The sequence below is a fragment of the Melampsora larici-populina genome, assembly GCF_000204055.1.
Source record: "Melampsora larici-populina 98AG31 unplaced genomic scaffold MELLAscaffold_38, whole genome shotgun sequence".
In the NCBI taxonomy this organism is placed as follows: Eukaryota; Fungi; Basidiomycota; class Pucciniomycetes; order Pucciniales; family Melampsoraceae; genus Melampsora; species Melampsora laricis-populina.
Window position 1 is genome coordinate 753,131 of NW_006768802.1, and position 12,077 is coordinate 765,207.

The 12,077-nt window shown below is 41.1% G+C and overlaps 2 protein-coding genes across 2 annotated transcripts; one reads left to right on the top strand and one right to left on the bottom strand.

Moving 5' to 3' along the window:
• Positions 1-7,577: 7,577 nt before the first annotated feature.
• Positions 7,578-9,033, bottom strand: MELLADRAFT_90593 (uncharacterized protein; the record flags this gene model as incomplete). The annotated part of the gene is made up of 2 exons (XM_007413722.1): positions 7,578-7,592; positions 7,690-9,033. 2 exons carry the CDS (start codon positions 9,031-9,033, stop codon positions 7,578-7,580), a joined length of 1,359 nt encoding a protein of 452 aa, XP_007413784.1.
• A 1,452-nt stretch (positions 9,034-10,485) lies between these two features.
• On the top strand, positions 10,486-11,434 carry MELLADRAFT_90594 (uncharacterized protein; the record flags this gene model as incomplete). Its single annotated transcript, XM_007413693.1, has 5 exons — positions 10,486-10,500; positions 10,779-10,929; positions 11,006-11,069; positions 11,136-11,245; positions 11,325-11,434. 5 exons carry the CDS (start codon positions 10,486-10,488, stop codon positions 11,432-11,434), a joined length of 450 nt encoding a protein of 149 aa, XP_007413755.1.
• Between the last annotated feature and the right edge of the window lie 643 nt (positions 11,435-12,077).

A 12,077-nucleotide genomic window follows, 5' to 3' on the forward strand; every position in this document is an offset into this window, starting at 1 on the left:
GAGGGCAGTTGCGAGTGAGAGTTAGATACCAGACCAGGTCCGATCCTGTCCACTCAGCAAGGACCTGACCCGATATCAAATTACAGCGAATAGACCCGCGGAAAGGCCGGGTAGGGTCTGGGCCAGCCTTCTGGCACTGCCAAACCTCGGGTCGCAGAATCATCATCGGATGCATATCCTCGGACATATATATCTTGTCCGAGGTCATTGATCCGAGGTATTGTTTTGGGTGAATTTGTTGGCTGTGAATCCGGTGAGGCAGTCCAGGCCTTTGCTTGACTTTGAGGAAATTGGCAAGTTGTCTTTAATTTTGATTGTGTGACCAATTTTTCAATCTCTCTGATGTTTTTGAACTTTTACCACCTGGAGTTTCTATAGTGGGTTGTGTCAAGACTATGATAACAATAAGTTTTGGCCCAAGATCTACGGCCGGCCACAAAATTAGATTTTTTGAGAAACTGAATACAATTCCAAAAGACTTCTTTACACTCTCATTCTGAAAATGATTTCTCAGCCCCATCAAAGACATCTTTCTTATATTTTCACTATGGAAATTTAGATTTTTCACTGGCTTTTACAGACTCATGGAGTCAAAGGTGCGGAGCTACTGATTTGGAGTTACCACTGTCTTGACACAAGCAACCATACCAGCCTTCTGGAGTGCAGCAGCAAACCGCTGAAGGCTTGCATGCTTGCATGCTTGACCAGGGCCATATCATACATATGTGACTGCATCAAACCAGCAGGATACCCGGCTTCAGGGTTGGCTGAAGTCACCAAGATGCCTCTGGAAATTGACTCTCAATGCACAATTCTGGCTCTCCAAAATCCCAAAACTCCCAAAAACCTCTCAAGTCACTTCAAAAGAATCCAACCTGTAGCTATCACTTGACAACACAACTGGGGAACACCATGTCTGTATCCTTGTAGCACGTTGATGTGCACACACCAAAGACTTTTGATACATACTTGAAAGATCCTTTAAAGAGGTATCCACAATAGTCACATCTTCCTTTTGTCAAGTGGGATGTGGACACACAGTTGATCCCAACTGCTGACAAAGGATCCCCCAAATCCTTTAGTCAAATGATCATTCACAAAGGGTATACAACACCAATATCAGTCTAAATCCTACCATATGATTTTCTGATTTTTTCAAACTCTCCGTGTGTGCATGTCAACGTGCTACAAGGATACCAACATGGTGGAAGCTACCTCTCATGTCAAAATTTCACCCAAAGCATGGCAAGGACTGGCCTACCATGGTTGCTGAGGAAGATGAGCTGAAGGCTTTGAAGCAAATATGTACCAACAAAAGTGAAGCTTTAAATGGATCCCAGATTGGATGCAAACCTATCAAATGTGATCATTTCTCAATAGAGACATTTACCAAAAGCTTACCATTTCCTTTCACATCTAAATCATATGTAATTGAAGAAAAATTCAAAAATATGGGTACAAAAGATTGGGAAATGGTTTTTAGGGCATTGTTAGTTGATTTGATGGTTCACAAAGGTTAAAATATGAAAGAGTATGATGATATTATTCAGCAACAACTTTAATCATGAGGATTGATAAAGAAGGAGTGAAATTGTTCAAGAAAGAGGGGGATTTGAGGATGGTGAATGAGGGTACTATGAGATTTATTCATATGTAATGATGTGATTGAGGGATTTGATGGTTGCCAAATGTCCTTTAATGATTTTTAAGGCAACTATGAATTGAATGATCAACAATGATCTTATGATGAAGAAGAAATCAATATTAGACATGAAAAGAGGCAAAAAGGTGTGAAAATTGTCAAAAATGGAGGTTTTCAGCTAATTACATATGTCAAAACTTGTCAGATCAGAATGTGCAATAGCTCCAGCAACTCAGGATGTCCTATTTCATGATGTACAACCTTTAAACCACTAGTAACCGAGGATTTGTGAAAAAGGAACCAAAGAGAATGGTGTGGATTTTGACTTTTGCGCTTACATCAACCCCGGGTAAGCAACGCTCACTGTTGCTGTTGCGCGGCGCGGCGTTGCGGGTTTTACACGGAGCTACTCTGCTGCACAGCATAGCTCTTTGGCAGTGACAGCCCGCAAAGCTTCCTACCCCATGGAAAATGGGTTTTTTTAAGAGCAACGCAGACACACATGTAGCACCGCAGACCGCAACTGTTGCGGGTGTTGCAGGGCCAAGAACACCATTCGGGTAGTTGTGAGCAAGGGGTCGATGCCCTTTCTACTTTGGGCAGATTTACGCCACATCATGATCCCCAACCCTTGCTTATACGCCTACATGAACCGATTTGGACACCTTTTCGACACATCTGGAGCTATGTCGATGACCGTGGTCAGGTACTGGAGCCCAGGGGCTCAAAAGCCTATACCTGAACTCATATTGAACTCACGTGTGTATGTAAGTTACATACACATGTGCAGCAACATTTACATTACAACTCATTTTATCAATATTTACAGCTCAATAACCTATTCATCATGCACCAAAAGTAGTTCATATTAGGCCAATTGACGATCAGTATCATGAGATCTACACGATGAGCTTTAGTAATCCCAAACTGGACCCCTTTACAAAAAAGTTACAATTCTAAAATTGGTTTTCAGATATGAGTATTTGGGGAAATCTCCTGTATTCATCATAAGAAGGTCTGTTCATCATTTAAGGATGGGTTTTCTTTAAAAGTGAAGGGGTTTCAACGCTTCTAGGCTGATGATCAACAAGAGAATGTTCAAGGAAGTGGAGCTGCAAGTATTGGACTTTGGAGCTTGACTTGTTCAGGTGAAAAAAGGGTTTGTTGTAAACTTGTGGGGTAGAAGGTGAGCTCTCATTTTTTGATTCAAGGGAGAGCTCTCTTTATACTCCCTGTTACATTTTGGCCATCTCGTGGTTGACATTTTGTTCTTATGCAGCTTCCTTGTATGCCTAGGGCTTGTTGCCAATGGTAGTGTTCAATTTGACAAATGCGGCTAGTTCCTTTGCCGCTTCTGTCATAGGGTTACTGGCCACATTTGGGTGTGATTCATTGTGGCCCAAGAGGGGTAACTTGTACCAATTCTTGCTTGGTTTATGAGGGTTTATGTCCCTCTTGTGGTAGCCAACTTCTTATTTCTTTTGTTTGGCTTTCCTTTCACTTTTCAATACGGAGCAACAGGCAATGCTGGAATGGCTGGACTATGTATAGACTCAAAGCAAGTTCTTACTCTTTCAAGATTGTATCTGTATTGTGTAATTGTCACCAGTCAAAGTAGTTTTCTTTCTCCATAGTCATTTTGTGATTTTGTCAAACTACCTTTGTAACCATGACTTACAAAAGCAATACCCAAGTTTTTGATCATAGCTTTAGACACTAGTTTTGGAGAAATTAGATCATAGATTGTCAGGTAAAGCTTCACCCACAAACACTTGACAAAGCTGCTGAGAGCTTTCAAAATGACACACCTTCTTGGGAAAGGTCACTGAACTCTGCTCAAAGTCTACATATGAACTCTCAAAACATACCTGAGAAGTAACCGTTTGTTCACTTTGAAGTCTTCCATTTAGCTATGTTAATTGGAGTATTCAATTATTTTGAACCCTGCTAACAATATCCGTTGTTCAAATTTATCACCTCAAAGAAAACATTTATAGTATCTGATCCAGTCCAAAGTTTGTCTTCCTGGGATTTTCTGCTGACATGAAAGTCTGGTGCATAGAACTTGTCCATAATAAAATTGAAAATGGGTCGGTTGATATAACATGAGGGAAACATGCACCCATGAAAAACTCCAAGAAGTATACTTTTAGTTAGAGCTAGGCTCTTTGATAAGTTTTTATTGCAAAGACTAGTCTTAAAGGCATGGCATTTGACTCTTTTCATCCACTGCGATCACAGCAATGGGCATTTTGTGTACCAATGCAATCTGGGGCAACACAAGGCAATGAAACACATTAAGATTTTGGCACGTTCTGCACCAAACAATTCTTGATCACCTGATTAAACAAGCTCATCCTGAAAACTTAAAAGTAGTACATATATAGCACTTTTTATAGTAGAGAAACAAAGCACAAGAACGCATAAGTCTGAAAGTAGCTTGGATTCCACACAGTTGATGTACCTATAGTAGAGAAACAAAGCACAAGAACGCATAAGTCTGAAAGTAGCTTGGATTCCACACAGTTGATGTGGAATCTCGGAGCCGACAGGAATGGGTTTTGTTGACTTTGGCACGTGATGTCTGTGCCGCAGTCGTGCCCAGGTCATGTGACTACAACACCCCCCCCACAACAAGTCACAGACATCCATAAGAAAAGATAATAAGGAAAAAATGAAGAACATCTCAAAAAATAAAAGCGCACAATTTTTTTAAGAAAAAGAACAAATAAAGTGACCCATGAAAAATGAAAAAAAGAATGTATAATAAATCATAAACAATAAAACATCCGCACAAAAAAGAAAAAAAACTCCTCCACTATTCCTCCTCATTTCCACACATAAAACATAATAGTTTTCTTCGTTATCTGGAATTCTTTCCCCCGAGACAGCAACCACATTCACCCAGCTGTGCTGGTATAGTCGACCGCCGTCTACGGAATCGGTTCCACCAGAAACGGAATTATGCGATATTTTTTGACATCGGAAGTGACAGTTGACATGTTTTGTTTTGACTTGTTTATATCGTGATGAATGAGTCTCAGATTTCGTAATGCCTGATCATGGAGTGTTGGTCCAAGTGGTTTCGTTAGGATATTGGCGCGTTGAGATTTGGTGTCTATCCAATGGAGAAATACTCGGCCTTTGTAAATTTGCTCATTGATATAATAAAATTCTCTGTCTGCATGTTGTGTTCTTTTATTCGATGAGTTGTCACTAGCTACGTGAATTGCTGATGTATTGTCGCAATGCATGTTCACGATGTTGCCTTTTCCGGTAATGTCTTCAATCAGATTTCTGATCCATATTGCATCTCTACATGCCGTCCCCATGGCCATGTACTCAGCATGACAAGTCGATGAAGCTACGCAGGTTTGCCTTTTTGATGTCCACAATATCGGACAATTTAGGTAGTATGTGATGTATCCGTGTGATGATCGTGCTCTCTCTCCTCCCCAGTTTGCGTCGACGTAAGTGTGTAACGGGGTGTCGACTTTAGACTTTATTGGTTTGATTTTCAGCTTCTGTACACCATTTGTATTGAGATATCTAATAAGGTGTTCAATCGCATTCCAATGTTGTCGTCTGGGGTCTGAGGAAAATCTAGCTAAGTAGTTCACTGCGTACGTAATGTCAGGTCGTGTCGCTACGGATAAATAGTTCAAGCTACCGATTGCTGATAGATATTTTTCACCGTTGACTTTTTCTTCTTCGTCTGTGGGTGAGCTGGGGATCTTCTGTAAGTTCATTGGCGTCTTTGCTGATCTTCCATCCTGGAGAAATGATTGAATGATCTTCTTTGTTAAGCCGGGTTGAGATAGTATAAAGCTTCCATCATCTTGACGTTCTACTTTTACACCTACTATTTGATCTAAAGATGTATCCCACTTGATTAATAATTGTTCTTTCATCTTGTCATGAATCTCTTGAAGTAATTCAGTTGAGCTACCAGTTACACAACCATCGTCACTGTGTAACCATATGACGCACGTCTCCTTTCCTCTACGGTAGATGTAGAGTGATTGATCGTATTGGCTACTCTTAAATCCCATTGATATTAAAATTTTGTCGATGTGTTTCCACCAGCATCTAGCACCTTGTTTAGTTCCATATAAAGCCTTCAATGCCTCTAAAACCTGATTTTTCTTCCTAGCTTCTACCATGTACCCCGTAGGTATTGAGAAATAAATTAATGAGTCAATGTCACTGTGTAAATATGCTGATGTAATGTCGAATGAGTGTACAGGCCAATTTTGATAAGCGGCTAGCGTGAGTAGTATTTGTAGTCCCGCGAAAGTTGCTGTTGGTGCGAAGGTCTCCGTGTAATCGATACCTTCTTGTTGTTTAAATCCTTTTGCCACCAGACGAGCTTTAAATTTAATTGGATTACCTTCATCATCTACCTTCTTGTACGCAAAAACCCACTTCAGATCTATTGGGACCATTCCTTCTTTTTTATCTACAACTTTCCGCACTTTCATTTTGCTCATCATATTCATTTCAGTGTCGCATGCTTCCTTCCAGTTCTTTGAGTCATTTGATTTCATCGCTTCAGAGAATGATCGTGGTGGTTTCAGGATTTTCAAGTAGTCTTCACCACTCAGAGCATGACTTGCTGCAGCATCTTGTTTATCTAATTTGATTTCTTCGACAAAGTCTCCTAATTTTGAAGCATTGATTATGTGTTGTATGCTACCTTTCTTATTTTTATTCTGATTTAGTATTTGGTTTAATGATTTTGATGACGTCTCTCCTTCATTCACTTCTTGAGGTAATGACTCTGTTTCATACGGAAATTTCGCTATTGCTGAGGGAAATACTGTTTTTGATTTTTCGTCATAGAACATCCATCCTTTTCCTCCTTCAACATACCCAACCATCACACATTTCCTTGCTCTCTCCTCCAGTTTCCCAGGTTGTCTTTGTCCTTGATGAATACGTACAAACGCAACGCTTCCAAAAGAACGTAGAATGTCGAGTTGTGGTTTGCGGTTAAACATTAGTTCAAAAGGTGTTTTATTCACGGTGACTGAGTTAGGTAATCTATTATGAATATATGCTGCAGTCAGGTAAGCGTAGTTCCAAAATTTGTTAGAGAGTTTACTTGATGATAGTAATGTTCGAGCCATTTCACCTAGGGTTCTGTTGAGTCTTTCCGCGTTTCCATTTTGTTCTGGCTCATAAGGATTAGAGAATTTGTGATTTATGCCATTTTCTTTCAGCCATTTGTTCAGTCCTGCACCTACGTACTCTCCTCCTCTGTCTGATCTTACAGTCTTGATTTTTATATCCGTCATTCGTTCCCATTTCTTGATCATGTTGATTAATCGTTGATGTACCTCCGATTTGTGCTTGATGATGCAGATTTTGGAATAAGTTGACGCCACGTCCCTGAAAGTTACCATGAGCTGTTCACCTGTAAGGCAAGGTGTGAAAGGACCTGCAACATCAGTTACCAATACTTCCATCACTCTAGGTTCACGGTTAGTGCTTCCTAGGGTTCTGCATCTAGTGCTCTTATTTTTCAGGCAATCCTCACAAGTTACCTGAGAGTGTTTTACATTGGGTAAACCATACTCTTCATGTTCTTTGAACAGACGTTTGATTCTCTTTACAGAGACATGTCCTAAGCGTTCATGCCACATTTGAGATAACTTGTGTGATGACTTCATTGCGCAGACAGAGTGAGAAACTTTAGAGAGATTACAATTTGATTTTCTGAATTTTCTTGATTGAATAAACCATCTTCTATTTTTGTGAACAGCATATAAGACCTTTCCACTCTTTAATTTGATTTTAAAATCATTGTCATCCTTCATTGAAATCTTTGCGCCACTTGCCAGTAATGCACCAGGTGATATGATTGTCATCGTTGCTTTAGGACAGTAGTATACGTCTTTTATTACTGCAACTTCACCATCATCCGTGACTATTTCTATGTCGCCTTTTCCTACTATAACAGCATTGGAATCATTAGCTGCTGTTTTGATAGGAAGGGGATTGGGTAATGGCTGGTAGTTTTTTAATGATGAGCGATCGTTGCTTACGGCATCGGTGGCTCCACCATCAAAAAGATACTCAGTGGGTACTTCATCATCTCCATCGATGAGACCAAATCCTTCTGACGACCAGTCTAGATCGATAGCAGATGCCTCGATTTTCATTTGATTGTCTTCATTCATGATTTCAACTGAGTTTGCGTTAGGTCGAGTCGATGATGAGCGTTGGTTGACTGGGAGGACGTATTTGTTCGGGAATAGTGCGTTTAAGCTGTACCATTGGCCGTTACTCAACTTCCTCCAGTCTCTCCAGTGAGCACCAGTCCTTTCGCCATCTCCATTGTAAGATTTACAACCACCAGTACTATAGACATGGCCAAAATTTCCGCAGAAAAAACATTGAAGTAGTCCTTTCTTCACTCCACTTACAGCACTATTAGGTATTTCTAGTGGTACTATCGCAGAGTTCTTCCTGTCGTTCTCATTTCTACTCCAGGCCGCAGGCCCTCTTTGCCATCTAATTGGATCGATCTTAGGAGTTGGACGAGGTGAGTTGAAACGTGAAACAGGAGATGATTGATAGCTATGATTCATTGTCGAACGGTTTGGAGTGAATTGTCTGCTATGAATTTGGTTTCTAGGCGTAGTATTCATTGACATAGTCTCCATCTGAGTGCTGAGATTACTGATGATGATCGTTTCTGAGGCAGTTCTTTCACGTGCTAGATAAATTTGGATTGCTGATTTGATGTCTTTTAATTTGTAGTTCGGGTTGGTCTTGTTGTACTTGTTGTCGAGGTCTTTGTTGATCTCTTTCGTCATCTCCGGAGGCATAACAATTTGATAAAACAGTCCTTTTACCGATTCAGAGTTCCATACAAATCCTGTAGATTCTATTTTGGATACAATTGAGTCTACTGTTGACATGTGACTAATCATTTCAGTTTCTTGTAGGTCTAGACGTAGGTTCATGAGGCGAGTAAATAGAGCAAACTGAGCAGTGCGACCACCTTTTCGGAAGTGATTCTGGAGGGCCTTCATCGCTTCATAAGCCGTATCAGAGTCATCTGTCACGTTCTTCAGGTTCATATGAATCGTATTGTTGATGACACTGGTGGCTAGGCCGTCACGTTTTTGGTCAAGGTAAGATAGTACCGGCAGTTCTTCATCCCAGTAGTTCTTGATTCCTATCAATGCTTTGATAGCACGCGCTGTGTTCTTCTTCCATTCTACGAAGTTTGAACCGCTTGTAGTTAAGTGATCGAATTTGATTTCATTTCCCAGGTTCTCCTTAGCTTCAGTGATATCTTGAGCAGTTAAGGTAATGTTTGCCTTGTTCGTGGTTGACGAAGTTGTTGATTCCTCAGTAGATTTTGATTTTGATTCAGACATCTTGCTGTACACGTTGTATACGAAAAAACGTTTCGGAAAAGTTCTAGGATTGGGTTCAAAAGTAGAGATTTGGACGTTGAAGGGTTTTTCGTAAAGTATGGGGTATTCTTTTACTATGCGATTAACTGAGTAGTGAGATACTGTATTCGTATCTAGTAGTGATAGTCGTGAGAAAGTTTGACTTAAGTCCGATTCGGGCGTAAAGTTGGATGCCGATAACGTAGAACGATCCTGAAAATTAGGATCAGATGATTCTGCAGGTGGTATTAACGTAGTATGAAATGAAAGCCTTTCACAGGGCGGGGAATTAGATGGTGTGAGTGAGTTGCGTACAGTCAAACCTGTGCAAATGCATACCTGCGCAGATGCATAACCTGTGACAATGCATAGAAAAATTCCTAGATCTTGATACTTTTTACCGCCAAACTAGACAATGGAATTGCATAACCCGTGAAAATGCATAGGAAAAGTCTTCCACCCAAATTATGCAATTGCACAGGTTTGACTGTAGTTCACTAACGGGCGAATCAAGAAGAGGTGGTAATGTTGATATGTTAAAGTTTAACGGAGACGGTGGTAAGGGGGGTAATATTGATAGATTGTATGAGAATGATGAAGAAGATGTTTGTGGATATTCAGTATTAGTGCTTATATCAGATAGAGTTTGCTTCTTGCGTATAGTTCTCTTGCGTTTAGGTGGTGATCGAGGGTTTATAGTGTAATCTCGATTCCTCGTTTTCATTCAGATCGATTTTCAAACCGTGAGCGCAGGCTCATAACCTATAGTAGAGAAACAAAGCACAAGAACGCATAAGTCTGAAAGTAGCTTGGATTCCACACAGTTGATGTACCTATAGTAGAGAAACAAAGCACAAGAACGCATAAGTCTGAAAGTAGCTTGGATTCCACACAGTTGATGTGGAATCTCGGAGCCGACAGGAATGGGTTTTGTTGACTTTGGCACGTGATGTCTGTGCCGCAGTCGTGCCCAGGTCATGTGACTACAACACTTTTTGTATCCAGTCCACAAGATTTGGTTCTTTCATCTGACTCGAGTCTCGACCCTTCCTCCGGGAATTTCGAACTTGATGGTGAGAGAAGATCTGAATCGCGTGTTAAGACTTGGAAAGCAGTCGCTGTGAATGTGAACTCACGAAGATAGCGCTGCCGTGACCTGAGAGCTCTCGCGAGCTGCACTGACTCGTGAGTAAGCTTACTCGTGAGTTGTGTTTCGATGGTTAATTTTACCCCGAGCCCGGATATTCGGATCTCGAATCTCCGACCGGCCAATTATGTCGATATCGGTGCTTGACGCAGCGGAACAGCAAAGCGCCTATAGCCAGCCACACCGATCGTTTCACCACTTGCGCTGAACGCTGAACTTGTCATTCAACATTATTCACCTGGCTTTACTTCCCCCCAACCTCACGAAAGCGTTATTCAAATCGAAACATGGCAGATCAATTGGTATGTGACCTCCTTGTTACTCGCTGTCATCTCTCTCGATACCACAAACTCGTCAGCCTGAATACTCTTCAATGTGGAGTTGGTCAACATCCAAAGGTTATTGCACCACATGGCCAAGATTTTCAGCCGGATTTTCACGGTAGCCTTTATCTTTGGCCTTGATTTCTCGGCGAAATATGCTATGAGTTTTTGAGAGCAGAAACCTAGTAAACTCATTACGTAATCTACGGTGAATACGTTTTGCTGATCGAAACTGACTGGTTTGATCCCTTCTCTAGACAGAAGAACAAATTTCCGAGTTCAAGGAAGCTTTCTCTCTCTTCGATAAAGATGGCGATGGAACTATCACTACTAAGGAGCTCGGTACAGTCATGCGCAGTCTGGGTCAGAATCCTACTGAGGCCGAACTCGGCGACATGATTAACGAAGGTCCGCAGGATTCATTCAAGTGTTCATCTGCAAGATTGATTTACAGAGTAGTAGCTGATTGTTATCGTCTCTCTAGTGGACGCTGATGGGAACGGCACGATCGACTTTCCTGAATTTTTGACCATGATGGCACGAAAGATGTAGGTCCATGCCTCACAGAATGCTCATGAATTGGTTGTCTGACAATCGTTTCACAATGTCTATAGGAAAGACACCGATTCAGAAGAGGAAATCCGTGAAGCGTTCAAAGTTTTTGATAAGGACGGCAACGGATTTATCAGCGCTGCAGAGCTCAGGCACGTGATGACAAACCTTGGTAAGCAGTCATTACGCGTGCCAACTTCGCGGTTTACCGTGCTGATATGCTGCGATGGTAAAAAAATGATGGATAATAGGTGAAAAACTATCCGACCAAGAAGTAGAGGAGATGATCAGGGAAGCCGATGTGGACGGTGATGGCGCCATCAATTACGAAGAATTTGTGAGAATGATGCTGAGCGAATAAGTGCTAGCTCAGATCCGCTGCCAGGATCAATTGAAAAATCGTGACTCCTCATCTACTATTATGCTTTGTTCCAATTTCATGTATTGAATAACCTATAAATCGGCTTCAGAACCTTTAAATCGGCTTTGTATCGTGTGCTGGCACTTTTGATTCTCTTTTTTTTCTAATAGAAGTTATGTACAAGATGCTGAACTCATACCAGCCAGTTTCAGAAACAACATCATCGAATTGTGTGCATCCAGTTGAAGTGTGGGAGCAAGATCTCAATAAATCATTGCTTGGGGATCTTCACTTCATATCCACCTATAAATCATGACCCTCAGCTAAAAGTCAAATAACTAGGCTGACGAAACGACTCAATTGAACGCAGTAAAGCTGGAAATTCAATACCCTTATAGCTCAATGACATCAGTCTTTTTTATTGATAACGTATATTGAGGTTGGATCAATTTACATGTCGGCCCTGAGATGTTGTTCATGCTGGTCGCACGACCCAAAAATTGTCAAGTATTATTTTTCAAAACGCTCTGATGGTAATACAATTGCAAAAGAGATAAAGTTGATCTGAGACACCCGATGTTTTCATCCTTTGCTCAGAGGCGTCATTGAGCCTCATTGAGCTTGGTGACTTGGTGAATCGTGA